The sequence below is a fragment of the Phacochoerus africanus genome, chromosome 6 (genome assembly GCF_016906955.1).
Source record: "Phacochoerus africanus isolate WHEZ1 chromosome 6, ROS_Pafr_v1, whole genome shotgun sequence".
NCBI classification, from domain to species: Eukaryota; Metazoa; Chordata; class Mammalia; order Artiodactyla; family Suidae; genus Phacochoerus; species Phacochoerus africanus.
In genome coordinates this window covers 124,355,132-124,379,034 of record NC_062549.1, presented here as the reverse complement: position 1 = coordinate 124,379,034, position 23,903 = coordinate 124,355,132, and the positions used below count along the sequence as shown (strand labels likewise).

The 23,903-nt window shown below is 37.4% G+C and overlaps 1 protein-coding gene across 2 annotated transcripts in view; it reads left to right on the top strand.

Annotated features, from left to right (window-relative positions):
• Positions 1-200: 200 nt before the first annotated feature.
• Positions 201-23,903, top strand: part of CCDC18 (coiled-coil domain containing 18) — a 112,085-nt gene continuing 88,382 nt past the window's right edge. Inside the window, exons 1-9 of one of the 2 annotated variants that reach the window (XM_047785280.1) lie at positions 201-511; positions 1,709-1,844; positions 2,607-2,781; positions 5,597-5,758; positions 10,567-10,673; positions 12,583-12,711; positions 19,635-19,731; positions 21,493-21,614; positions 22,622-22,913. In XM_047785280.1, coding sequence (XP_047641236.1) covers positions 1,711-1,844; positions 2,607-2,781; positions 5,597-5,758; positions 10,567-10,673; positions 12,583-12,711; positions 19,635-19,731; positions 21,493-21,614; positions 22,622-22,913 — 1,218 coding nt within the window. In that variant the 5' untranslated portion in view covers positions 201-511; positions 1,709-1,710. Of the gene's footprint in view, positions 512-1,708; positions 1,845-2,606; positions 2,782-5,596; positions 5,759-10,566; positions 10,674-12,582; positions 12,712-19,634; positions 19,732-21,492; positions 21,615-22,621; positions 22,914-23,903 lie in introns of those variants that run through there. The other variant, XM_047785281.1, reaches the window with a different exon arrangement.

Below are 23,903 nucleotides of genomic sequence, written 5' to 3'. Positions count from 1 at the left end.
GTGTGCGTGGATTTATCCACAAACGCACTGTTATTTGGGCCGAAAGGCGTCAAGGCCTGGAGGTAGCATGATGTGCTGCTTTTCCAAGATAGACTTGAAGGGAGGCAGAAGCTTTATTTGAAGACAATAGAGAGCTCACTCTGAAAACGAAAATATATTTGAACTTCAGACGTTTTCATTGATAACTTCAAGAAGGGTTAGAGAATTCTTACATTAAAGTGTATACAAGATGTTGGACATAAACCTGACTTAGTTGGAACATAAAATCGAATAGCATTGTAGAATTTGCCCAAATTTTCTTTACCCTTTTTACCTTCACTATCCTGTAGGGAACTAGAGATATTGAAAAGAAAAAGCAGCAGGGGGACCTGATCCATTGACTTTTGTTTGGGAGCGTCTGTTTAAGCGGAAGCAAATTTGTGGAAACCAAAGAGGAAAGAGGAGAGAAACATTTTCTCTGCTAAGATTATAATAGTTCATTTAAGTTTCTGCCACAGTTCCCTCTAATAAGGTGAGAGTTTTCTTTTTAATCTTCCTCCCTACATCTCAGAAATTTTGAATGAGGAACAATTTGTCGTATTATTTCAGCGAGGTTAGGGGAAGGAAGGACACTTTGGTGATCATCATTTATTTATTCCCTGAAAATACTGAGTTTGTCTAAGCACCTTAGAGTCCTGCACAAGATACAGAGGACTCCTAACCTTTTGGAGCTTGAGATGTGGTCAGAATTCTAGAAGGGTGATGAAAGAGATGCTTCAGTGACAAAGGTAAATGGGATCTGAAAGAGAAATGTAATTTTAAGATTATGCAAAAAGATGTTTAGGAGTAGTAGAGATTATCAAACGTTCATCTTAATTGTATTATTATTAATGATATGTTTTAATACGCAATAACTACGTGTTAATTATTAACAATAAAATGTACTTTATCGCACATTTTATGTGCACAAGTACTTAGTAGAGAGTTTCACAACCCTAGAGATAACATCAGTTGAAACAAAAGCTTATCTTTATATGTTTCTATGAGTTAGCCCGCTACATGCCATTTTGATCTCTGGTTGTGATGTGAATATGAGTGTGTGGTTTTTAAATTTTATAGCCATAGAAAATGGGAAAAGGGGGTAACCTTTATCTGGTAATTACCTTTAAGAAAATGTGAATGACTGTAGTGATATCAGTCTTGTCAGATGTATAGAATTTGTAACCTGATTATGTATGTTCTATCAGTTTATATTGAAATTAATGTGTAATAAGAAAATGAAAAGAATTTAATAAGAATAAGAATAATTTAAAGATCTTTGGACCTAGGTTCAAATCTTGGTTCCACCATTTACACTTTGTGTGACGCTGAACAAGTTACTTGTTTCCTTCTTAGTTTCTTTATCTTTAACATGGAATAAAAATACTTGGTTTACCCAAATGTTAGAAAGGTTAAAGGTGCTTAGAAAAGGGCAACTATGATCACTAGACCCGGGCTATAATGAAAAATTGATTCATTGAAATTTTATTGAATTCTCCATTATTGCTTTACACTATAGAGACATTGATTGTTGCTAGGTGTTTGGTTTTACTTTGTTTTAAATTACCATGAAATATTTTGCAACATTTGAAATAGAAAAATGAGTTAAGTTTTATTAGTGTGAGAATATTTTGACTGACACCACAGATTCTTTCAGGCACCGTACAAGAAATTGATTTCTTTTTTTAAGAAATGGAATCTAGTTCATCAGACTATTACAATAAAGACAATGAAGAAGAAAGTTTGCTGGCAAATGTTGCTTCCTTAAGACATGAGCTGAAGATAACAGAATGGAATTTGCAGAGTTTAGGGGAAGAGTTATCTAGGTAAGTAAAATTATATATAGAGTTTTGAGTATGACTAATTAATAAATGTAAAATGTTTGAATTTCATTATTTTACATTTTGTTTCTGATGTGTCCAGATTAGGAAATAATGTTCTCTAATTTTTTATGTAACTCTTCAGTTTAGGGAAAAGAATAGAAGTGTTGGAGAGGCGTTTACATGTTAGGACCTTTAATACATTAGGATTCAGAGTATAAAATATTTGTATAGGCTAATCTTTTATTACTATGACTGTTTTTGAAATCTTAAGTAATCATAGCATAGAGGCTTCAGAAACACATAGATCGCTAGGGGTTTTTTTTTTTTTTTTTCCTTTTCTAGGGCCGCTCCCACAGCATATGAAGGTTCCCAGGCTAGGGGTCTAATCGGAGCTGTAGCCACCGACCTACACCAGAGCCACAGCAACGCGGGATCCGAGCCGCGTCTGCAACCTACACCACAGCTCATGGCAACGCTGGGTCCTTAACCCACTGAGCAAGGCCAGGGATTGGACCCACAACCTCATGGTTCCTAGTTGGATTCGTTAACCACTGCGTCACAATGGGAACTCCACAGATCGCTAGTTTAAGACTAATTATAGTTTATTTAAAAATTTCATTGAAATGCCTTAAGTTTGTATCTGGAATATGATATCCAGTGACATTCAGGTGCTTTTCTTTCTGTTTTCTTATTTAATGTATAGTAATTTAGAATGAACATTTAAAGTATCTAAGAACTAAAATTTTTTTTTTCTTTTTTTTCTAGTGTTAGTCCAAGTGAAAATTCTGATTATGCCTTTAATCGTTCAAAGTCTGAAAGACTCATTCTGGAAGATCTTTCTCAGCCTAGCCAGTTTGGACTTTTGAATTACTTACCTTATAAAAAAGTTTGTAAAATGCCCAACTGTGGTGCTGATTTTCAAAAAAAGCCAAGAGATGAGGTTATTATTTTTAGACCTGTCTACTTAAAATACTTTTCTTTGAATTTTTTTCTTCAAATGCTTTGTTCATGTTTACCATAGTCTTTTACTATTATGCTCAAGACTCTTTAAATTTAAAAATAATGGTTCTTGTTCTATCCTGATAAGAGAGTAGTTATTTTGGTGTATTACTCGATTTTTAAACTTCTACATTTATTATATTTTTGCAATTAAATATTTTGTTTGCTCAAGTAAATTGTAAGCAAACAAACCTCTTGACTTTAGTACTATGCCATGTACATAATAGGTCACAATTGTTTAGTAAATGGTTAATTACATTTACTGTTTGGCTTCCATCAGGTGTTCCATTCACTGTCTTTAAATTTTGTAGATGATGTTAGCTTTTCCTGGTCTGTAACTCCCCCCCCACCCCCCGCCTTTTTTTTTTTTCCCCCCTTTCTTAGCCACACCCAGGGCATGTGGAAGTTCCTGGGCTGGGGATCAAACCCTCTCCTCAGCGGTGATCTGAGCCACTGCAGAGGCAATGCTGGATTCTTAACCTGCTATGCCACAGAGGGAACTCCCATCTCTACCTCTTTTTTTATTCAGTTATATTATCTATCTACCTATATATACTCTTCTTCCTTACTCAACTCTTTTATCTCCTTTTCCACTCTTCCTCCTTTTTTTTTTTTTCTTTCTATGATTGCACCTGCGGCATATGGAAGTTCCTGGACTAGAGGTTGAATCAAAGCTGCAGCTGCCAGCCTCCACCACAGTCACAGCAATGCAGGGTCTGAGCTGCAGCTGTGACCTATGCTGCTGCTTATAGCAACACAGGATCCTTAATCCACTGAGTGAGGCTAAGGATTGAACCCACATCCTCATGGATACTAGTCAGGTTCTCAACCTACTGAGCCACAGTAGGAACTCCTCTTCTTGTACTTTATTACCCCACTGCCCCCATGCATATGAACATCATAACCTTTTTTGGTAAAAATTTGCTCTTCTCACTTCAGAAAGGCAAAAATTGAGAGATTTTCTTTTTGTAAGGAATCTTTTTGGTAAAGCTATCTGAGTCTACATTTAAGAAAATGAGGTCAACTTCCATGTCTACAAATATTACGTAATTTTTTGGAAATCCTCCTCTATCCTAATTCAAATTGCTGATTGTTTTTATTAACAGTTAACAAAGTTGAATCATTTTACCATAAGCAAAATCAAAAGATACATGACAAATGGGAGTGGAAAAAAAATTTTGCCTTTTAAAGTCAAAGGGCTAATCTCTTTAATATGTAAAGAGCTCCTAGAAAGAAGAAAAAAATCACCAACCCAATGGAAATATGGGCAAAAGACATGAGTGGAGAAGGAAATTGAAACAAGTAATAAGATGTTCAATTTTAGTTATAATAAGAGAAATTCACTACCAGATTATAAATATCCAGATATTTGATACTGTATTTTGTTGGTGATATGAGGGGGAAATAGGCATTCCCATACATTGCTGCTAGAAATGCAAAGTGATACAATCCATATGGAGGGGCATTTGGTAATATTTACCAAAATTATAAATGTGTTTGCTCTTAACTTGGAAACCCCATTTCTGGAAAACTTTGCCTAAGTACAAAATGAGGCATTTTTGGTCATAACAGAAGGCTAGAAATAGTGCAAGTTTTTAGTAATGGGATTGGTTAGATAAACATGCAATGGAAACTGAAGATGAGAGGATAAAAAAAAAAATCTTACTGAATGATTGTGGAGAGATTGAGAAGCTATATTGTTCAAATGAAAAATGCAAGGTGGGGGTTCCCATTGTGGCTCAGCAGGTTACAAACCTGACTAGTATCCATGAGGATCCATGAGGATGTGGGTTCAATCTCTGGCCTTGTTTGGTGGGTTAAGGATCCAGCTTTGCCATGAGCTGTAGTGTAGGTTGCTAACAGGGCTCAGATCCTGTGTTGCTGTGGCTGTGGTGTATGCTGGCAGCTCCAGCTCCGATTTGACCCCTAGCCTGGGAACTTCCATATAGAGTGGGGCCCTAAAAAGAAAGAAAGAAAAATGCAAGGTGCAAAGCAATGTATACACTATGCTGGTTTTGCATAAAGAGCTGTGGGAGTGGGTAATTTGTATTGCTTATAGAAGGATTTAGAAACACTGGAAGACTAGGTTTAAGACCATAACTTAAATAACAACTCTCAGAAATTTCCTATTTTTGGCTGTCTGATTGATGTTATGTAAAAATTCACAAACAAGAACCTTGTCAAAGTAGTTGCTTATTAAAGATGGGAATGATACTTCTGTATATGCTTTTCTTTAGTTTTGAGTTTTAAATTGCGTAAATATATTACTTATTCAAAAATAAAAAATCATGTTTTGAAAACTTCAGCTCTCATGAAAGTTAAGGTACTTTATATATATTCAATGAGTATGATAGAAATATATGTACAGTTAAAGGATAATTTATCCATTTTGTTGGTGGTGGACATTTGAGTTCTTATCATTTTTGTCTCTTTAATCTTCAGGTGCAAAAGTTTCTATCAGATATACACACAGGACTAAGATTGTTGAGTCTTAGCATGTTCAACTTTACTGGATAATACAAAGAACTTTCCCAAAGTGTACCACTGTTTTCCAGGCTGTACTGATTTTTGTACATGTTCACCAGCGGTGGAGGAGAGAGTGCTTATTGTCTCACATATCCTTAGCAACACTGACTAAATATCTTAACTCATTTTTCTGAGCTACCTAGTTTACGGATAATCGTTCATTATTTCCATTAATTACAGGTAATGGTTAATGAAGAAATCCAAAATATATTGTTCTTTTCATTTTTCAGATGCCTTTTTCATCTTCTACACCTGTGGATCAGGAGATCAAAAGTCTTCGTGAGAAACTTAATAAACTTAGGCAACAGAATGCTTGTTTGGTCTCACAGAATCATTCTTTAATGACTAAAATAGAATCTGTCCACTTCGAATTAACGCAGTCAAGAGCAAAAGTATGTTTATTGAAGTGGTGACTATGTCAACAGAAAGTAATTGTAATCATTTTAAGATTTATAATTGGGAAAAATTCCTTGTATTGTCTTTTTTTTTTTCTTGTCTTTTTTAGGGCTGCACTGTGGCATATTGAGGTTCCCAGGCTAGGGGTCCAATTGGAGCTGTAGCCTCCAGCCTATGCCACAGCCACAGCCACCTGGGATCGAGCCGCATCTTCGACCTATGCCATAGCTCACAAAAACACTGGATCCTTAACCCACTGAGCGAAGCCAGGGATTGAACCTGCATCCCCATGGATGCTAGTCGGGCGTTAACTGCTGAGGCACAACAGGAACTCCTTTCCTTGTATTGTCTTAATGTGATACTTTTTTGTGTGATAATTTAATATCAACATGTAGAGTCAAATTTATGTGAATTTAATGTCTGAAAATTATTTAGGGAAACTTGTATAGCCTTTGGATAGGTCAGAGCTTCTTAAAAATCTTAAGATTACCAATTTGCATGGTTTTATTTCTTTTACAAAGGAAATATATAGTTTATTTATCTTCATCTTTAAAATACTATATTCTCATTGTTGAAAACTTTAGAAATAGAAGAAAGGAAAAGGAGAGTTTTTACCATCTAATAAGAAACCTTTTGAATCTAGAATGTTCGAATAGTTTTCTTTGTTCCTGTATTTATACTTCTTACTTGTCTAAGCATTTTTTGATGCATTTACTTAGCTTTTCCAACCATCATTTTTTATGGTAGCGTTACTATACTATAATTTAATTAATAACTCCTCTGTTTAAATGGTTTCCTATATTTTGCTCTTATGATTGGTATCATACCAAAAAAATTTAGAAGAAACTGAAATGACCAATAATAGAGGCATGGCAAAGTAAATTATGATATAGCCATGTAATGGATTGCTACCAAGTTTTACTTTTTTAAGGTAAATATATCAGTACTACAACGCAAAGTTATTTGACTTTATGGAACATTATGAGGTTTAAATGGTATGATACATTGAGAGGCTCTTAGAACCGTGTCTGCATAGTCAGCACTTGAAATTTACTTAATTAGTGGCAGAAAAATATTATAGACACACAATAATCTGTTTTGTTTTTTACAAAAAGCACACATGTCTATAAATTTATGTGTTTGGGTATATAGTTATATACATACAACATATGTAAAGACAAAAAGACTATGCTCCACAATGTTTGTTGATAACTTCGGGAAGGATTAGAAGGTTGTAGTGAGGCTTTCACTGTTTTCTTTTATGGATATACTGTTTTAAGTAGTAGATTTATGGGAGGTCTTTATTTTTCTTTTGTATTTTTCAAACAAAAAGAAGTACTGTTGAGCCTAAGGAGAAAAAAATGCTGCACTGAACATAAACATTTTTGGTGTTTATGATTACTAAGATAGATTACTAAAATAGATTACTAAAATAGATTAAGATTACTAAGATAGATTTCCAGAATGATCAAATTACAGGGAAAGAATTTTCATGCATTTACTGCACTCTGTCTATAGTCAATGTTCTACTGATTTTTTAAAACATTTCTACATTTTTAATTTAAAAAATTATTTATTTGTTTATTTATTCTTTGTCTTTTCAGGGCCGCACCTGCGGCATGTGGAGGTTCCCAGGCTATGGGTCAAATTAGAGATGTGGCTGCCGGCCTATACCGCAGAACAGCAACTTGGGATCCAAGCTCTGCCTTCGACCTACACCACAGCTCATGGTGACGCTGGATCCTTAGCCCACTCAGTGAGGCCAGGGATCAAACCTGTATCTTCATGGATGCTGGTCAGAGTCTTTCCCACTGAGCCATGATGGGCACTCCTGTTTATTTATTTTGTCTTCTTAGGGCTGCGCTTGTGGCATATGGAGGTTCCCAGGCTAGGGGTCAAATCAGAGCTACAGCTGTCGGCCTACACCGCAGCCACAGCAACGCCAAATCCAAACTGTCTGCAACCTACACCGCAGTTCACGGCAATGCTGGATCCTTAACCCACTGAGCAAGGCTAGGGATCAAACCTGTGTCCTCATGGATAATAGATTCATTTCCGATGAGCCACGACAGAAACTCTGACATTTCTACATTTTTTAATTTCTTTGAGGGAAAAATCTTTCGGTTTTTTAAATTTCTTATGAGGTTTACCTTTTCAGTGTATTTATTTGCTTTTAGGTTTTGTTTGTTTACCTTTTCTGTTTATTAATAATTGTATTTTAATTTTTACACAACTATAGAATCTTTTTAAAGTCATAGAGGCTTAATTATATAAGTCAAATATTTAAAGAGTTTTTCTAATAACTTTTGAACTACTGGCATTTTGTTCCTTGTTTTGAGTGGGAAGTGGTTATTTATTCTAGGTGGTAAGACAGATATTTTTATTTTACTTCCTATCCCAGCATTTTCTAAATTGTCTAATGAAATATTTTTTGGGGAGGCTGCCTTTTTCAGGGCAGGTCTCAGCTTTTTTTTTTTTTTTTTTTTGCTTTTTCTAGGGCTGCTGCTGTGGTACATGGAGGTTCCCAGGCTAGGGGTCTAATCGGAGCTGTAGCCACTGGCCTACACCACAGCCACAGCAACACCAGATCTGAGCTGCATCTGCAACCTACACCACAGCTCAGGGCAATGCTGGATCCCTAACCCACTGAGCAAGGGCAGGGATCGAACCCACAACCTCATGGTTCCTAGTCAGATTCGTTAACCACTGCGCCACGCTGGGAACTCCAGGTCTCAGCTTTGATGTCGAATATATGTCGTTGGAAATCTTTTGTTGAAATTCCCCATTGTATTGATCAGTGTATTTATAATTTACCTTTTGGCAGTCTTTGTATAGTTCTAAGCTTCTTGGCCTCCCAGCCTGCTGTCTAAGCTGCCCACCTGCAAGTCCTCTTTCATGTTCTTCTAGGTTGGATCTACTGTTTCCTGGGCCCCAGGTCTTCTTTCTCAGTTTACTCTTCAGTTGGAGCATATTTCCCAGTAGCTTCCTTGTCCGTCTGAAATGTCTGATTTCTCCCCTACACTTGATTAAAATCATTCTGGGTTGGAAATTATTTTACGTCAGAATTTTTAGGACATTACTTTCTTGTTTTCTATCCTTCAGTGCTTCTCTGAAAATCTGATACCATTGTGAATTACTTTTCTTGGCATGTGTTTTTTTAAAAATAATTTTTCTATTTATGGTAGTTTTTAAAATCTTGCTTCTTTCCTTGGTGTTTTTTTTAACTTTTTTGTCACATCCACAGCATGTGGAAATTCCCAGGCTAGGGATTGAGCCTGCGCCACAGCAGTGACAATGCCAAATCCTTAACCCAATGAGCCACTAGGGAACTCCGCATCCTTGGTATTTTAAAATTTTACGGTGATGTGTCTTTGAACAAACCTTTGTTATTCATTGTGCTGGGTACATGAAGATCCTGTCAGGCTGAAATCTTGTGTTCTTTGTTCCCTGAAATTTTTCTTATGTAATCTTTGATAATTTTCTTCTGTTTTCTTTCCTGGACTTGTCCTCCAACTCTTTCAAGCTTTTTTTTCTGCTGTTTTCTATCTTTTTGTCTTCCTGTGTACTTTTTAGGAGATTTCCTCAACATTGTCATCCTATTGAATTTGCCTGAGCTTTTTCATGTTCTTTGATTGTTTGGTGTTTAATAGTATCCTGATGCAGTATCTCCTCATAGCTCTCTGAAGATTTAATGATTTGTGTGTGTGTGTTTGCCTTGCTGCTGCCATTGCTTTTTTCTTTTGGCCTCTGACTTTTGTGTTAGAAGCTTTCAGATATTTGTGTTTGAGCTATTTGTATTTAAGGGAAGGCATTTGAATGCTTTTGGAAGCTCTCTGTGCAAAGGTAAAGTTTATTGTCCAGCAGGCTTCATCTGTTGTTCTCTTGTAGGGAGACGTCCCCTCCCCCAATCCAGTATCCATATATAAGGCCTTTTCCTTTGGAGCTCTGGAATTTCTCCAGCAAAAATCCATATTTATTTATAACTCTACCTTATCCTTGCTCAATTTCCACATAATGTCTGAGAGGCCCAAACCTTTCCTGTTCAGTTTCTCCAGAGAATAACTTTTTATCTCTTCCTGGTAAGCCCATCACATAACTGTTGGTGTTTTCAGAATGGGAAGAAGAGGGTCTTATCAGCCTGGTCCTCATCCCTGCCCTGTACTATACCACTTCCTTTTTGGGTGGATAATTCTCTTAGTGGTATTCTCTTCCAGACACAATGTAGTTTGTGGATTCCCTCCTACACTGTCTTCAGGATTATAGGAGTACTATGTTTTTCTGTATTTTCTAGACTTTCTCTAATAAGCATGTATGTAAAATTAGGTTTTAAATCATAAGAAGATTCAATAAGAATTTCATATAATTTTAAATGACTTGGTCTTTGATATTTATTTATTTTTTTTATTTTTTATTTTTTTGCCTTTTCTAGGGCTGCTCCCGTGGCATATGGAGGTTCCCAGGCTAGGGGTATAATCGGAGCTGTAGCCACCAGCCTACGCCAGAGCCACAGCAACATGGGATCTGAGCCACATCTGCACTCTACACCACAGCTCACGGCAACACCGGATCGTTAACCCACTGGGCGAGGCCAGGGATCAAACCCACAACCTCATGGTTCCTAGTCAGATTCTTTAACCACTGCGCCACAACAGGAACTCCATGATATTTTTAATTTATGTGAAATTTATCTTTTTTGATGGTATCAGTAGAGATTCTGTTTTTTCCTATCAGATAGTAAAAGAAATTTAGGACCAAATAGATTATTTTGTGAAGAAAGTGCTCTAAAAGTTGTTTTTTGTTTTAGGTTTCTATGCTTGAATCTGCTCAACAACAGGCAGCCAATGTACCAATCTTAGAAGAACAGATTATAAATTTGGAAGCAGAAGTTTCAGCCCAAGATAAAGTTTTGAGGTACGTAGACTTTTTATAGCTTTAAAATTTTTTTCTACTTTTAGTTTTTGACATATCTTACGCAATTCTTTCCCTCACCCCAATAAATCTTTAGTGGTCTATAGGCTGTCTTAGAGCTTGATCGTTAGGATTGTTTGGACTAAGTGGACTTATTTTCAGTCCATCCTAATACCTCTTGGCTGCAGGATACATAGGTAGAGGCTGAAAAAGACTAAATCTGGAGTTCCTGTTGTGGTGTAGCAGAAACAAATCCTACTAGTATTCATGAGGACATGAGTTCAATCCCTGGCATTGCTCAGTGGGTCGGGGATCTGGTGTTGCTGTGAGCTGCAGTGTGGTGTGGATTGCAGATCCTGCGCAAATCCCACGTGGCTGTGGTGTAGGCCGGCAGCTGTAGCTCCGATTCCACCCTTAGCTGGAGAACTTCCATGTGCTGTGGGTGTGGCCCTAGAAAGAAAAGAGAAAAAGACTAAATCTAACCTGAGATGCTTAATTATATGTTTTTTTGTTTGTTTGTTTTTGCTTTTTAGGGCCACACCCATACCCCACTCCCAGGTTAGGGGTTGAATTGAAGCTGCAGCTGCCAGACTTACACCACAGCCACAGCAAGGCCAGATCCAAGCCACATCTACAACCTACACCATAGCTTGTGGCAAGGCTTGATCCTTAACCCACTGAGCAAGGCCAGGAATGGAACCCCCGTTATCATGGATGCTAGTTGGGTTCTTAACCTGCTGAGCCACAATGGAAATTTGGATATGTTTTTTTAATATGAACTAGTTCATTTGTTGCCCTGCATAGTAATATATTCTCAACACTTCAATGGGAGTTCATAAAAAAAAAAAAAATACAAGGAATCAGGCACTTTATAATTTATCTTCCTCTTCTGCTTCAAATAAAATGAGAGATATATGTGTAGTAAATAGCCACATTATTCCATTTTAGTGATTCTCAAAGAGTAGGTCTGGAACCAGCAGTATGAGCATCATCTGGGAACTTGATAGAAATGCAGATCTCACTTCCTATCTCAGACTTAGTGAATTGCAGACTCTAGGAGGTAGGACCCAGCATCTGTGTTTTAACAAGTCCTCCAGACGATTCTGATGCACACCGAAGTCTTTTGTGACTGTCACAATTTTATGATTTCCGTTGTATTACATATGTTAAGTTTATTCCTAGGTATTTTTAGTTGTGAATTTATTCTTGTTCTGTTCGTTGATATTATATAATACTTTGTATAATACTTTAATTATTTCATAATTGGACTATTTGTCATACCTTTCATTAATTCTAATAGTTTTAATATTTTCCCAGTAGCTAATAATACTATTAGCAAAAAAGAAAATTCTGGGAGTTCCTGCTATGGCACAGTGGGTTGAGATCTGTTGTCTCTGTGGTGATGCTGGTTCTATCCCTGGCCTGCACAGTGGGTTTAAGGATCCAGCCTACAGTGTAGGTTGCAGCTGTGGCTCAGATTCAGTCCCTGGCCCTAGAACTTCCTTATGCCATGGGAGTGCCTGTAAAAAAAAGAAAAGTATGTTTTTCTTCTCCAAAATTTTCTGCTTTTTCATTTTTTCTTTTTGCAACTATCTGAAAAATCATGGATGTAGTGGTGATAATAGCCATCCTTATCTAGTTTCTGAAACATATGGTATGCTGCTAGTATCTGACCATTAAGTCGGATATAAGCTTTTATATCAGAAAACAGTTCAACTTTAATAAAAGTATTCTTTTATTCTTTATAAAAACTCATAGTTGGCAAGTAATGACTGTATCTTTTCAGTCTCTTGCTAAATATTTGTTTCTCTTAACTCAGTGATTTAAACCAATGGAATTCCTGATATAGAACTATTCTTGCATACCTGGCGTAATCTCTTCAACAACCTTTAAAAATATCTTTATTTTATAGAGAGGCAGAAGATAAATTAGAGCAGAGTCAGAAAATGGTGATTGAAAAGGAACAGTGTTTGCAGAAGTCCCAAGAGGAATGTATAAAGTTGAAGGTTGACTTACTTGAACAAAGTAAACAAGGAAAGAGGTATGTGTTTCTAAAGCAAGTAATTGTTTTTGTAGGGGAAAAATTTTACTTAAAATTCTAACTAATTTTTAAAATGGAAACATTTTGGAAATGTAGCAATAGAAAGTTTAGTATTTTTTGTCCATTAATATAAAAAATTTTTTCTGTTAAAATTTTCGCATGTGGACTTTATGTTATTGGCATTTTGAATTGTGATTAATCCTTTAAAGCCTAATAATGATTATCAATGTAATGATATTATTTCTGAAATTAAATACAGTTCATGAGAAAGCATGGCAGAGACTTCCTTTAGGAGTATATAATACAATATCTATTTGTACAAGCCGTGTCTTAAGATAAAGTTTTGTAGGTAGCTTTTGGACCATATAACCATTATCTTTGAATGTCAACTAACTTTTAAACTAGTAAGGATTAAAAATTTTGTACTCTAATGAGATTTTTACAGTAATGTAATTTTAGCGGCTTTTACACAGGGTAAAAATAATCTGTATTTTTATCTTGACAAAAATACATTTTAAAAATTTATAGTGTGCTATAAATAATGTTTTGAAGAAAGTATTTTTTGAAAGGTTGTCATAAATAGATTAAATATTTGTTTGCATGTTTATTTAGACTTCTAAAAACTGCTCAAAATCCATCTGTTATTTTTCATAAAAATGGGTTTGGAAGAACATTTTCCCTGCAGTGTTTTGTTAGTCTGGGGGACAATATATATATTTGGTAGGCAGTCCCTTAGTAGAAATGTTTAGGTTTTGGAGTCAGCTTTTACCTCGCACTGCCTTTGTTACCTCAGGGAAACTATTTAACCTTCTTGAACCTCAGCTTGTTTATGTATTAGGTCAAGATGATACTGTCTTGATGTGAGGATTAAATGAAAATGAAAAAAGAAATGTAAAGTGCTTTGTAAATACTAAACACTAACAATTGTAGCTTTTGTAATTGTTAACTCCGTGGCTAACTATTCTGAAACTCATGGAGTTCCCACTGTGGCACAGTGGGTTAAGGATCCAGCTTGTCTCTGTGGCGTTGCCTGTTCAATCCCTAGCTCCACACAGTGGGTTAGGGATCTAGTATTGCCACAGCTATTGCATAGGTTGCAGATACACCTTGGATTTGATCCCTGGCCTGGGAACTTTCCTATGCTGCTGGTGTGGCCAAAAATGAAAAAAAAGGAGTTCCCGTCTTGGCACAGCAGAAATGACTCCGACTAGGAACCATGAGATTGCGGGTTGGATCCCTGGCCTTGCTCAGTGGGTTGAGGATCTGGCGTTGCCGTGAGCTGCAGTGTAGGTCACAGTCGAGGCTCAGATCTGGCATTGTTGTGGCTGTGGTGTAGGCCGGTGGCTACAGCTCCCATTAGACTCCTAGCCTGAGAACCTCCATATGCCGAAGGTATGGCCCTAAAAAGACCAAAAAAAAAAAAAAAAGAGTTCGAAAACGAAAAAAAAATTCTGAAATTCAGGCTTTATTTATTTATATTTATTTAGATGAGCTTTTTGTACCTGCATTTTTTAAAATAACTGGATAGTAATACATGAAGATCAGCCTTATAGCTAAGAAGTTGTTCAAAGAAAGCGATAAGTTCTCTTTAGAACTTAGATAAGAGATAATTTTTTGGGTAGAGTATTGACTTTCCTTTCACAAGGTAAACAAGCAGGAATGGACACATTCTAGACAGTATATGCAAAAGCATAGAAGTACATTATTTCTGAAGACCTCTAGGAGTTTCGTATACTTGGAAATGGACACATGTAGAGGATATAAGGCAAAAAGGACAGGCTTGGTCCAGGGTGTAAATGGCTCGATGTTTCATGCCAAAGGGTTTTTAGTTTAACCTGGAGAATATAAATATGGAATTGAGATTTTTTTTTTGTCTTTTTGCTATTTCTTTGGGCCGCTCCCGCGGCATATGGAGATTCCCAGGCTAGGGGTCAAATCGGAGCTGTAGCCACTGGCCTACGCCAGAGCCACAGCAACGCTGGATCCGAGCCACGTCTGCAACCTACACCACAGCTCACGGCAACGCCGGATCCTTAACCCACTGAGCAAGGGCAGGGACCGAACCCGCAACCTCATGGTTCCTAGTCAGATTCGTTAACCACTGCGCCACGACGGGAACTCCGGAATTGAGATTTTTAAGTAAAGATGTGATGTGAAGACTTGGAGCTTTGTGATGAACTGGAATGAAGAGTGACATTCTGAAACTGAAAGATCAAAACCTTCGCAAAGGAGTTCCTTGGTGGGATAGAGCCAGAAAGCATAAACATTACTGGAAAAGACTGTTAAATTTTAAGTCCATGAAAATAAAAGTCTTCTGTCTATAAAACACATCAATTAAGTGAAAAAGACAAGTCTAAAGCTTGGGGAATTATTTCCAAATAGTGTAATTCACAAAGATTAGTAATCAGAATTTGTAAAGAACTCTCACAAATTGCTTAAAATAGGTGGGGAAGGGAATCCAGCAATAAGAGACAAAGAATCTGAAGACATAAAGGGCGGGAGACTCGAATGGCCAATGACACACGAAAGTTGCTTAACCTTACTGTGGCCAAAAATGTAAATTAAGGAGTTCCCTGATGGCCTTGTGGTTAAGGATCCAGCACTGTCACTGCTGTGGCTCTGGCTACTGCTGTGGCACGGGTTTCATCCCTGGCCCAGGAACTTCTGCATGCCCCAGGCAAGGCTAAAAAATGTAAATTCTCATTTTGGCTCATTGGATTAAGAACTTGACATAGAGTCCATGAGGATGTGGATTTGATCCCTGACCTTCCTCAGTGGATTAAGGATCTGGCATTGTCACAAGCTGCAGCATAGGTGGCAGATACGGCTCAGATCCAGTGGTGTTGTGGCTGTGGCTGTGGCTTAGGCCTGCAGCTGCAACTCTGATTGACTCCAGAGAACTTCCATATGCTGCAGGTGTGCCGGTAAACAAACAAACAAAAAAACAATTTGGGGTTATAAAGCTGTAATTATTTCACACTATCAGATTGGCAAAAGTTTTAAATTTGATAATTATAACCTACTGAGCCTTTATTTGTAAATACTTTTTCTAAGCACTTTAGGTGTGTAACTGATTTATTCTGCAGTCATATGAGTTTGATAATGCGCTCATTTTATAGATGAAGAAACTGAATTAGAGAATAGTTAAGGTCACTCATTTAGAGAGTAGTAGAGGTAGAATTTGAACCCCAACACTGTGTTTTAGGCCCCACTGGATTAAACACCATGCCAGAGCTAGTAGAGCAAAGTGGTTAGGTAGAAAGATTTTGGAAACAGTTTACATTCCCTGTCACTTGGGATATCTTGGGCAAGTAGCTTAACTTCTCAGTTCCTTATTTTTGGCACGTATCTTTCTCAGAGGTTGTCAGAAGGCTGAGATTAGGTTACTGTTTTATTATTCTATACTGCTTCTCTAAGTGTGGGTGAATGAATATGGTCTAACGAACTCTCATACACATTTCTGGTTGAGAGTAAATTGGTATAGCTGCGGAACAAAATTTTTTTTAATGATTTAATAAAACTGAAAGTGCACCTACATAATGCCTTCAACTTTGAGATACCTTTTGCTGGAGTTCTCTTGTGGTACAGCAGGTTAAGGCTCCAGTGTTGTCATTGCAGTGGCTTAAGTCACTTTTATCACACTGGTTTAGTCTCTGGCCTGGGAACTTCTAGATGCCATGGGTGCAGCCAGAAAAAAAAAGAGAGAAAGAAAGAAAGAGAAGAAATAACTGGTGTTCCTGTTGTGTTTCAGCATGTAATGAGTCTGGCTAGTATCCATGAGGATGCAGGTTCAATCCTTGGTGCCTCGCTCAGAGGGTTAGGGATCCGGCATTACGGTGAGCTCTGGTGTAGGTCTCGGCTCGGATCTGGTGTTGCTGTGGCTGTGGTATAGGCCAGCAGCTGCAGCTCCGATTTGACTACTAGCCTGGAAACCTCCATGTGCCACAGGTGCGGCCCTAAAAAGACAAAAACAAAACAAAACAAAAAAAGAAAAATACCTTTTGGAAGTTTCTTTAGGGTAGATAGTTCCTAGTTATTCCGGGGTCGGGGATCAGATCCCAGCCACAATTGCAACCTGTGCCACAGTGGCAGTGCCTGATCCTTAACTAACTGTGCCTGGTCAGGGATTGAACCTACATCCCAGCACACCAGAGATGCTGCTGATCCTGTTGTGCTGCAGTGGGAACTCCCTTAGTTATTTATCGTAAAGAAGCTCTCATACATACTGCCAACAGACTGTGCAGAGGGATGTTCATTGTTACATTTGTATTAGCTGGAAGCAACCTTAGCATGTATCAACTAAAAAAAAAAAAAAAATGGATGAATAAATTATACTGTTTTAGAAGTTCCCGTTATGGCTCAGCAGAAATAAGTCTGACTAGCATCCAAGAGGACGCAAGTTCGGTCTCTGGCCTTGCTCAGTGGGTTAAGGATTTGGCCTTGCTGTGAGCTGTGGTGTGGGTCGCAGACACGGCCTGAATCTAGTGTTGCTGTGATCTATGGTGTAGGCCAGTGGCTACAGCTCCGACTCGACCCCTAGCCTGGGAACTTCCATATGCCATGGGTGCAGCCCTAAATAGACCAAAAAAAAGTTATATTATTTTAATACAACAGAATAGTATATAGTAAGTTTTTTATTTTAATTTTTTGTCTTTTTACTATTTCTTTGGGCCACTCCCGCGGCATATGGAGGTTCCCAGGCTAGGGGTTGAATTGGAGCTGTAGCCACTGGCCTACGCCAGAGCCACAGCAACGCGGGATCCAAGCCGTGTCTGCAACCTACACCACAGCTCATGGCAACGCCAGATCCTTAACCCACTGAGCAAGGGCAGGGACCGAACCCGCAACCTCAGGGTTCCTAGTCGGATTCGTTAACCACTGCGCCACGACGGGTACTCCTCTAGTAAGTTTTTTAAATGAACTATAGTCATGTGGATGAATATAGATCTTGAATGATAATGAGAAACAGCAATTTGTGGAAGGAGATATCTATCTATCTATCTATCTATCTATCTATCTATCTATCTATCTATATGTATAGTGGTACCATTCATATAAAGTGTAAAAACATGGAAAATAGACTATGATATTTCATTGAATGTAAGATTCCACAGATTTTAAAGTACACAGTTATTTTAGTAATCATTATGGAAAAAAATCACCAGGAAGCTATGATATGCCATCAGTCGTACAATATGTACCAATTTTAGAGATCTTAAAAATGTGAAAACAGTGTGCCTCTTAGAATAGACAAACTCTGATGTACTCTTTGTGGATTTTTAGGTTAACATATGAATGTACAAAATGTATGGTAATATTAAAATAGACTAGGATTACCTCTGGAAGAAGTCAGGTGAACGGGATTACGAGGGGAACACACAGTGACCTCAACTCTGTAATGTCTGTAATGTGTTTTGTTTGCATAAAATAAAAAAGGCTGCTTGAAATAAGAATCGCAAAGAGCTAAGATTCATAAATAGGGATATAATTATTCACTCTCTTCTGCGTGACTGAAAAAGTCATGACCTTTCTAAAAGGTCATGATGAGGAAGAGTAGGTTAGTATAAAGTGGGTAAGTTTAACTTGGAAGGATGATGGAGGCAAGCACGTTATCTATGGAGGTTTTTTAAGTGAGAAATGCATGTATCCTTTGCTCTCTGATTCTAGCTATGCCAACTAAGGAATGGAATATATTCTTTTGTATTTTCAAATAGATTCCTTATTGTTTAAACTATTTTTTTATCCAAAACTTGGACCCAAACAGACATCTGTTATATCCAGAGCTGCTGTCCAAACTTAAGAACCGTGTATATTCAGGAAGTAAGAAATATTTTCACTTGAATTTGTAAGCCGATGGAGAAGAGACTGAAAGTGCAGAAAACAGAAGTTCCTGTAAGGGAGGGGCTGAGGTCCCGATTATAGATGGAATTCACCTTGGATTAGAGAAGAGTAACTAACTTCGAAAGAATGTGATGAATATAGGTTTGAATATAGAAAAGTTTTTGGGTGTAGGTATGAAGTCGACGCAGTGTAGCCCAGTAGTCTCAGTTCAGTGTAGGAAGTATGAGGAAAGGGAGGGATCAGCTGAGGGCTGAGACAGCACAGCTGGGCTTAAGACAGTGCTTGCTAGTGGTTGGACTTTGCTGTGTAGTTTTTATATCTTGTATCACTAAAAGTTACTGTCATTTGAAATACCTTTTTGAAAATTTACTTGGCCTTTGCAAAGATGACAGGATTCACCGAGTATTTTCAATGTAGTATACGGTAGACTGATTCTGTAATACCTGATCTTTGAAGATTTCTCATACAACCTCAGGCTTCTTCCCTAATCTGTCTTTTCCAGACAGAGAAAAAATTGCCAACACATGATAATGTATGTAAGTTTCAAAGTTTATAAGTATTTTATGTATTTTAAGTTTTCTTTCTCTCTCTCTTTTCCTTTTTTTTTTCCTTGTCTTTTTGTCTTTTTTTTAGGGCCACACCTGTGGCATATGGAGGTTCCCAGGCTAGGGATCAAATCAGAGCTATAGCCACTGGCCTACGGCACAGCCACAGCAATGCCAGATCTGAGCCATGTCTGCAACCTACACCACAACTCACAGCAACACCGGATCCTTAACCCAATGAGTGAGGCCAGGGATCGATCCCACATCCTCATGGATACTGGTCAGGTTTGTTAACCATTGAACCATGACAGGAACTCCATGTTTTATTTTTTGTATTGATATCATACAGTGAAGAAATTATTGTAGTCTAATCTTTGTTCTTCATTTTGCTGTTTAAGCCTTACACTCTTTTTTAGTACAGAGAATTCTGCTTCTCTTTAGTTATTCCTTAAAATTAAATATAGGTTACTTTGGAACTTAAATATACAAGTGCAGAGCATTCTTTACTTTTATTAGTCATCCTTTTTTAAATTTTAGAGCTGAAAGACAAAGGAATGAAGCACTATACAATGCTGAAGAGCTAAGTAAAGCTTTCCAACATTATAAGGAAAAAGTGGCTGAAAAACTGGAAAAGGTAAGAGGCAATTTTGCAAATTCAGTGGTTTGGGTTGTTCATATTCTGAAAATAGGTAGACATAAATAGAATATCTTTATGGTTAAAGCAGGGAGTAATTTTTATGATCTCATTCCTAATAAAATCATTGAAATAAAGAGTCATAATTATTGGTTAAGTATAACATTCACAATGTTCTTATAGTGAGCAGAAACTTTTTTTCTTTCTTTTTTTAGGGCCGCACCTGTGGCGTATGGAAGTTCCCAGGCTAGGGGTTGAATCAGAGCTACAGCAAAGCCAGCTCCTTAACCCACTGAGTGAGGCCAGGGATTGAACTTGCATCCTCGTGGATACTAGTCAGATTTGTTTCCACTTGTGCAATGGGAAGAAACTTTTTTATCCAAAGAAGGAAAAAAGTGGAAATCAGAGAAGCAGCAAAGTATAGAGAAAGATGGGATAAATGGGAAGTTTGGAGCTAGAAGTAAAAGCTGGCAGTTTGTTCCCATCAGCTCAATGGAAATGAAGTCAGAGTTGATGATGTAGCCTTCGTTTGGTCTCCCTAGACCCACCACCCTGAGAAGGGCTCACTTCTGCCTCTCAGAGGGAAGGGCCCTTGGACAGTTCTACATGTAATATAGTGGCTTAATTATATTCACTGAATATCTTCAAGTAATACCACATAATAAATTTGTTTGGAGGGAGGCCACATGTTGGATGTTCATATAAAGTCTTTACATAATATTTATAAATTCTGTTCAAAGGAAGATAAAAAGATTGAAGAAAAATTATTATTAAAAATAAAAAAATTAGGATCCCAATTAGATACTGAAGTCTGAAGTGTGAATTAATAAAATCACCGTTTTGGAGTTCCTGCTGTGGTGCAGTGGGTTAAGAATCTTAACTGTAGTGGCTCAGGTTGCTGCGGAGGTGTGGGTTCAATTCTTGGCCCCATGCAGTGGGTTAAAGGATCAGTGTTGCTGAAGCTTGGATTCAGTCCCTTGCTCGGGAACTTCCCTATGCTGTGGGCGTGGCCATAGAATCAATCAATCAATCAATCAATCACTGTTTTGAAAGCCTTGGAAAAGGTGCCTCTGGAAATGAAACATTGTAGAGGGATTTTGTATAAGGTACTCTGGAGGGGAGGTAGAGTATTTCGTAGGGGGAATATCCTCCTGCAGAGGGAAGACTTTATAGAGGAAAGAAAATGTAAAGATGATTTTTTCCCCCACACTTCTTAGGATTATCAATGTCAAACTGCTCAGCAGAGCCATAGAGTTAAATAACCATAACCAAAGAAGTGGGGCAGATCTGTCCAGTCCTGCATTCCCACTGCTCAAACCTGGATGCTTGACTTTTATCTGTTTTGAATTTGTGGCTGTGATTTCATTGGGAGTATTCTGTGGCTGAAATTTCAAAAATTACTTCTCTGGAACATTTGTGGTAAAGTTTACTGTTAGTAACTTGGTGCAAGAATTCCTACATGAGTAGCCCGCCTTGTCCACGGGAGGTCAGAACAGTTCTGCTTTCAGGTAGGAGTGCTGTGGTTGCTCTCCTGTAGGCTCTTAACCATTTCTGGGCAGGTCGTCCCATCCCCTGCACTGTTGTGCGTTCTTTCTTGCCCAGGAAGCTCCCTTTGCTCCTTTCACCTCAGGCTGGGGACTTAACCTTGTAGAATAGTTACTTCACTCTCCTGCTTTTTTCCGAAATCACAGCATTTTAGTTTGAATGCCTAAAACTTATGACCACATTAGTGTGTCCACTTAAAACAAATTATTGTTTTAGGTTCAAGCTGAAGAAGAAATTTTAGAGAAAAATCTAATTAACTGTGAAAAAGAAAATAAAAGGCTACAGGAAAAGTGTGGTTTATATAAAAGTGAACTTGAAATTCTGAAGGAAAAGTTAAGGTATAGTATCATATTGTAGAAAGCGGATTTTTGTGTGGAAATGGAGAAAAAACTGAAACACTTAAATGTAGGATATTTTATATACTGTAATTATGGCCTTAAATTATGTAGAAAGATAGGCATCATGATAGAAACTGTTTTTGTACAAAGTTAGGATTTTAAATGAATAAAACATGTGTTGATGGTAATGTACTTATAAATATAGAATAATAGGGTCAACATATTTGTTTTGCGTATATTTAGAAAAAATTAACAGAGACAGAATGTCCCTGTAGTGTGACCGCATTAGCTGGTTAGTAAACTATATATTCTTCGAATCATGAAGACTCACCTAATCCAACCTGTTCATTTCAGAGATGTTAAAAATATGAAAAAGGGAACTGATGAAATACAGTAAGAGTTCTGAACATTAAATTGTTCTAATATTTTGACATGTTTGACATGTTTTGACGTATTTTGTATATATGTCCTATAAAACATGTATATACATATATATTCAGAAATGTTACTGCATAGTAAACTGTTAATGGTTAATTAGACTTTATCATTTACAGTTGTGGCTAATAGTTCACAATTTTTTCTTATACTGTTGAAAACCGTCTTGATGCTTCCTTGTGTCAGGAATTTGGAGTGAGCTCTCCTATTTTACAAAGGAAGCAGAGATGCTTCCAAGATAATGGAGTTATTCTGCCCAAGTACTTAAACCGTGAGACACTGGCCAAGTTTCATAACACTTCTTTGCCTCATTTTCCTTATCTGTAATTAAGCAGGGAGAAACAATAGTGCTAGCCACATAACGTGGTGGGTGCCTAGCATGCTCTAAAGAGGCACTCAGGAAGTGTGAGCAGGTATTATTTCAGAATTAAGTTTTAAAATATTTAAAAAGTGAGATTAACTAAATATGATTATTGAAAATATTTTAAAAGTAAGATTAAATATGATTATTGAAAATATGATTATTGAAAAGTGTGTGTTTTATTTTCATTTTTATGCTTTTTTCTTCATAGGCAGTTAAAAGAAGAAAATAATAATGGAAAAGAAAAATTAAGGATGATGGCAGTGAAAAATTCAGAAGTCATGGCACAACTAACTGAATCTAGACAAGGTATTTTGAAGCTAGAAAGTGAGTTAGAGGACAAAGAGGAAATACTTAGAGAAAAATTTTCTCTAATGAATGAAAATCGAGAATTAAAAGTTCGTATTGCAACACAGAATGAGAGACTGGATTTGTGTCAACAAGAAATAGAAAGTTCAAGGGTGGAACTGAGAAGTTTGGAAAAAATTATATCCCAGTTACCAGTAAGTATGTGTGACAAAGAAAATATTTACCAAAGTGCCTTATTTTTTTTTTAAAATTACTCAATGAATCTTATTACATACATAGTTGTACAACAGTCATCACAACTCAATTTTATGTATATAAAAGTCCTTTATAAGAGATCATCATTTTGTTGTTTTATTACCTTCTATTTTTTTCCTTATGTGTCTACTTTCAGTCATCAGTTCTTTTTCTATCTAAACAATTTTTTTTTTTTGCTTTTTTTAGGGCCACATGTGTGGCTTATGGAAGTTGTAGGCTAGTGGTGGAATTGAAGCTGCAGCTGACAGCCTACACCACAGCGACACCCACGTGGGATCCGAGCCATGTCTGCAACCTATACCACAGCTCACGGCAGTGCCAGATCCTTAACCCACTGATTGAGGCCAGGGATCAAAACCCACATCCTCATGGATACTAGTTGGCTTCATTGCTGCTGAGCCACAACGGGAACTCCAAGGATAGCACAATTTTTAAAAACAACAATTTTGTTGAAATAACATCTACGTACCATAGAATTCACCCTGTTTAAGTTTACTGGTCAGTAATTTTTAGTAAATTTGCAAGTTTTCCAACAGTCATCGCAATCCAGCTCTCAGACACATTTACCATTTCCGAAAGGCCCCTTGTCCCCATTTAAAATTAGTCCCTGGGAGTTCTTCTGTGGCACAGTGGATTAAGGATTTGGTGTTGTCACTGCAGTGGCTCTGATCGCTGTTGTGGTTCGGGTTCTTTTTTAAGAATATTTATTTTTAAATTTATTTTTATTTTTTATTTTTTGCTTTTTAGGGCCACACTTGCAGCATATGGAGCTTCCCAGGCTAGGCGTCGAATCAAACCACAGCTCACGGCAGCACTGAATCCTTTACCTACTGAACCTGCAACCTGATGGTTCCTAGTTGGATTCATTTCTGCTGAGCCACTGTGGGAGCTCCTGTGGTGCAAGTTCTATCCCTGGTTCAGGAATTTCC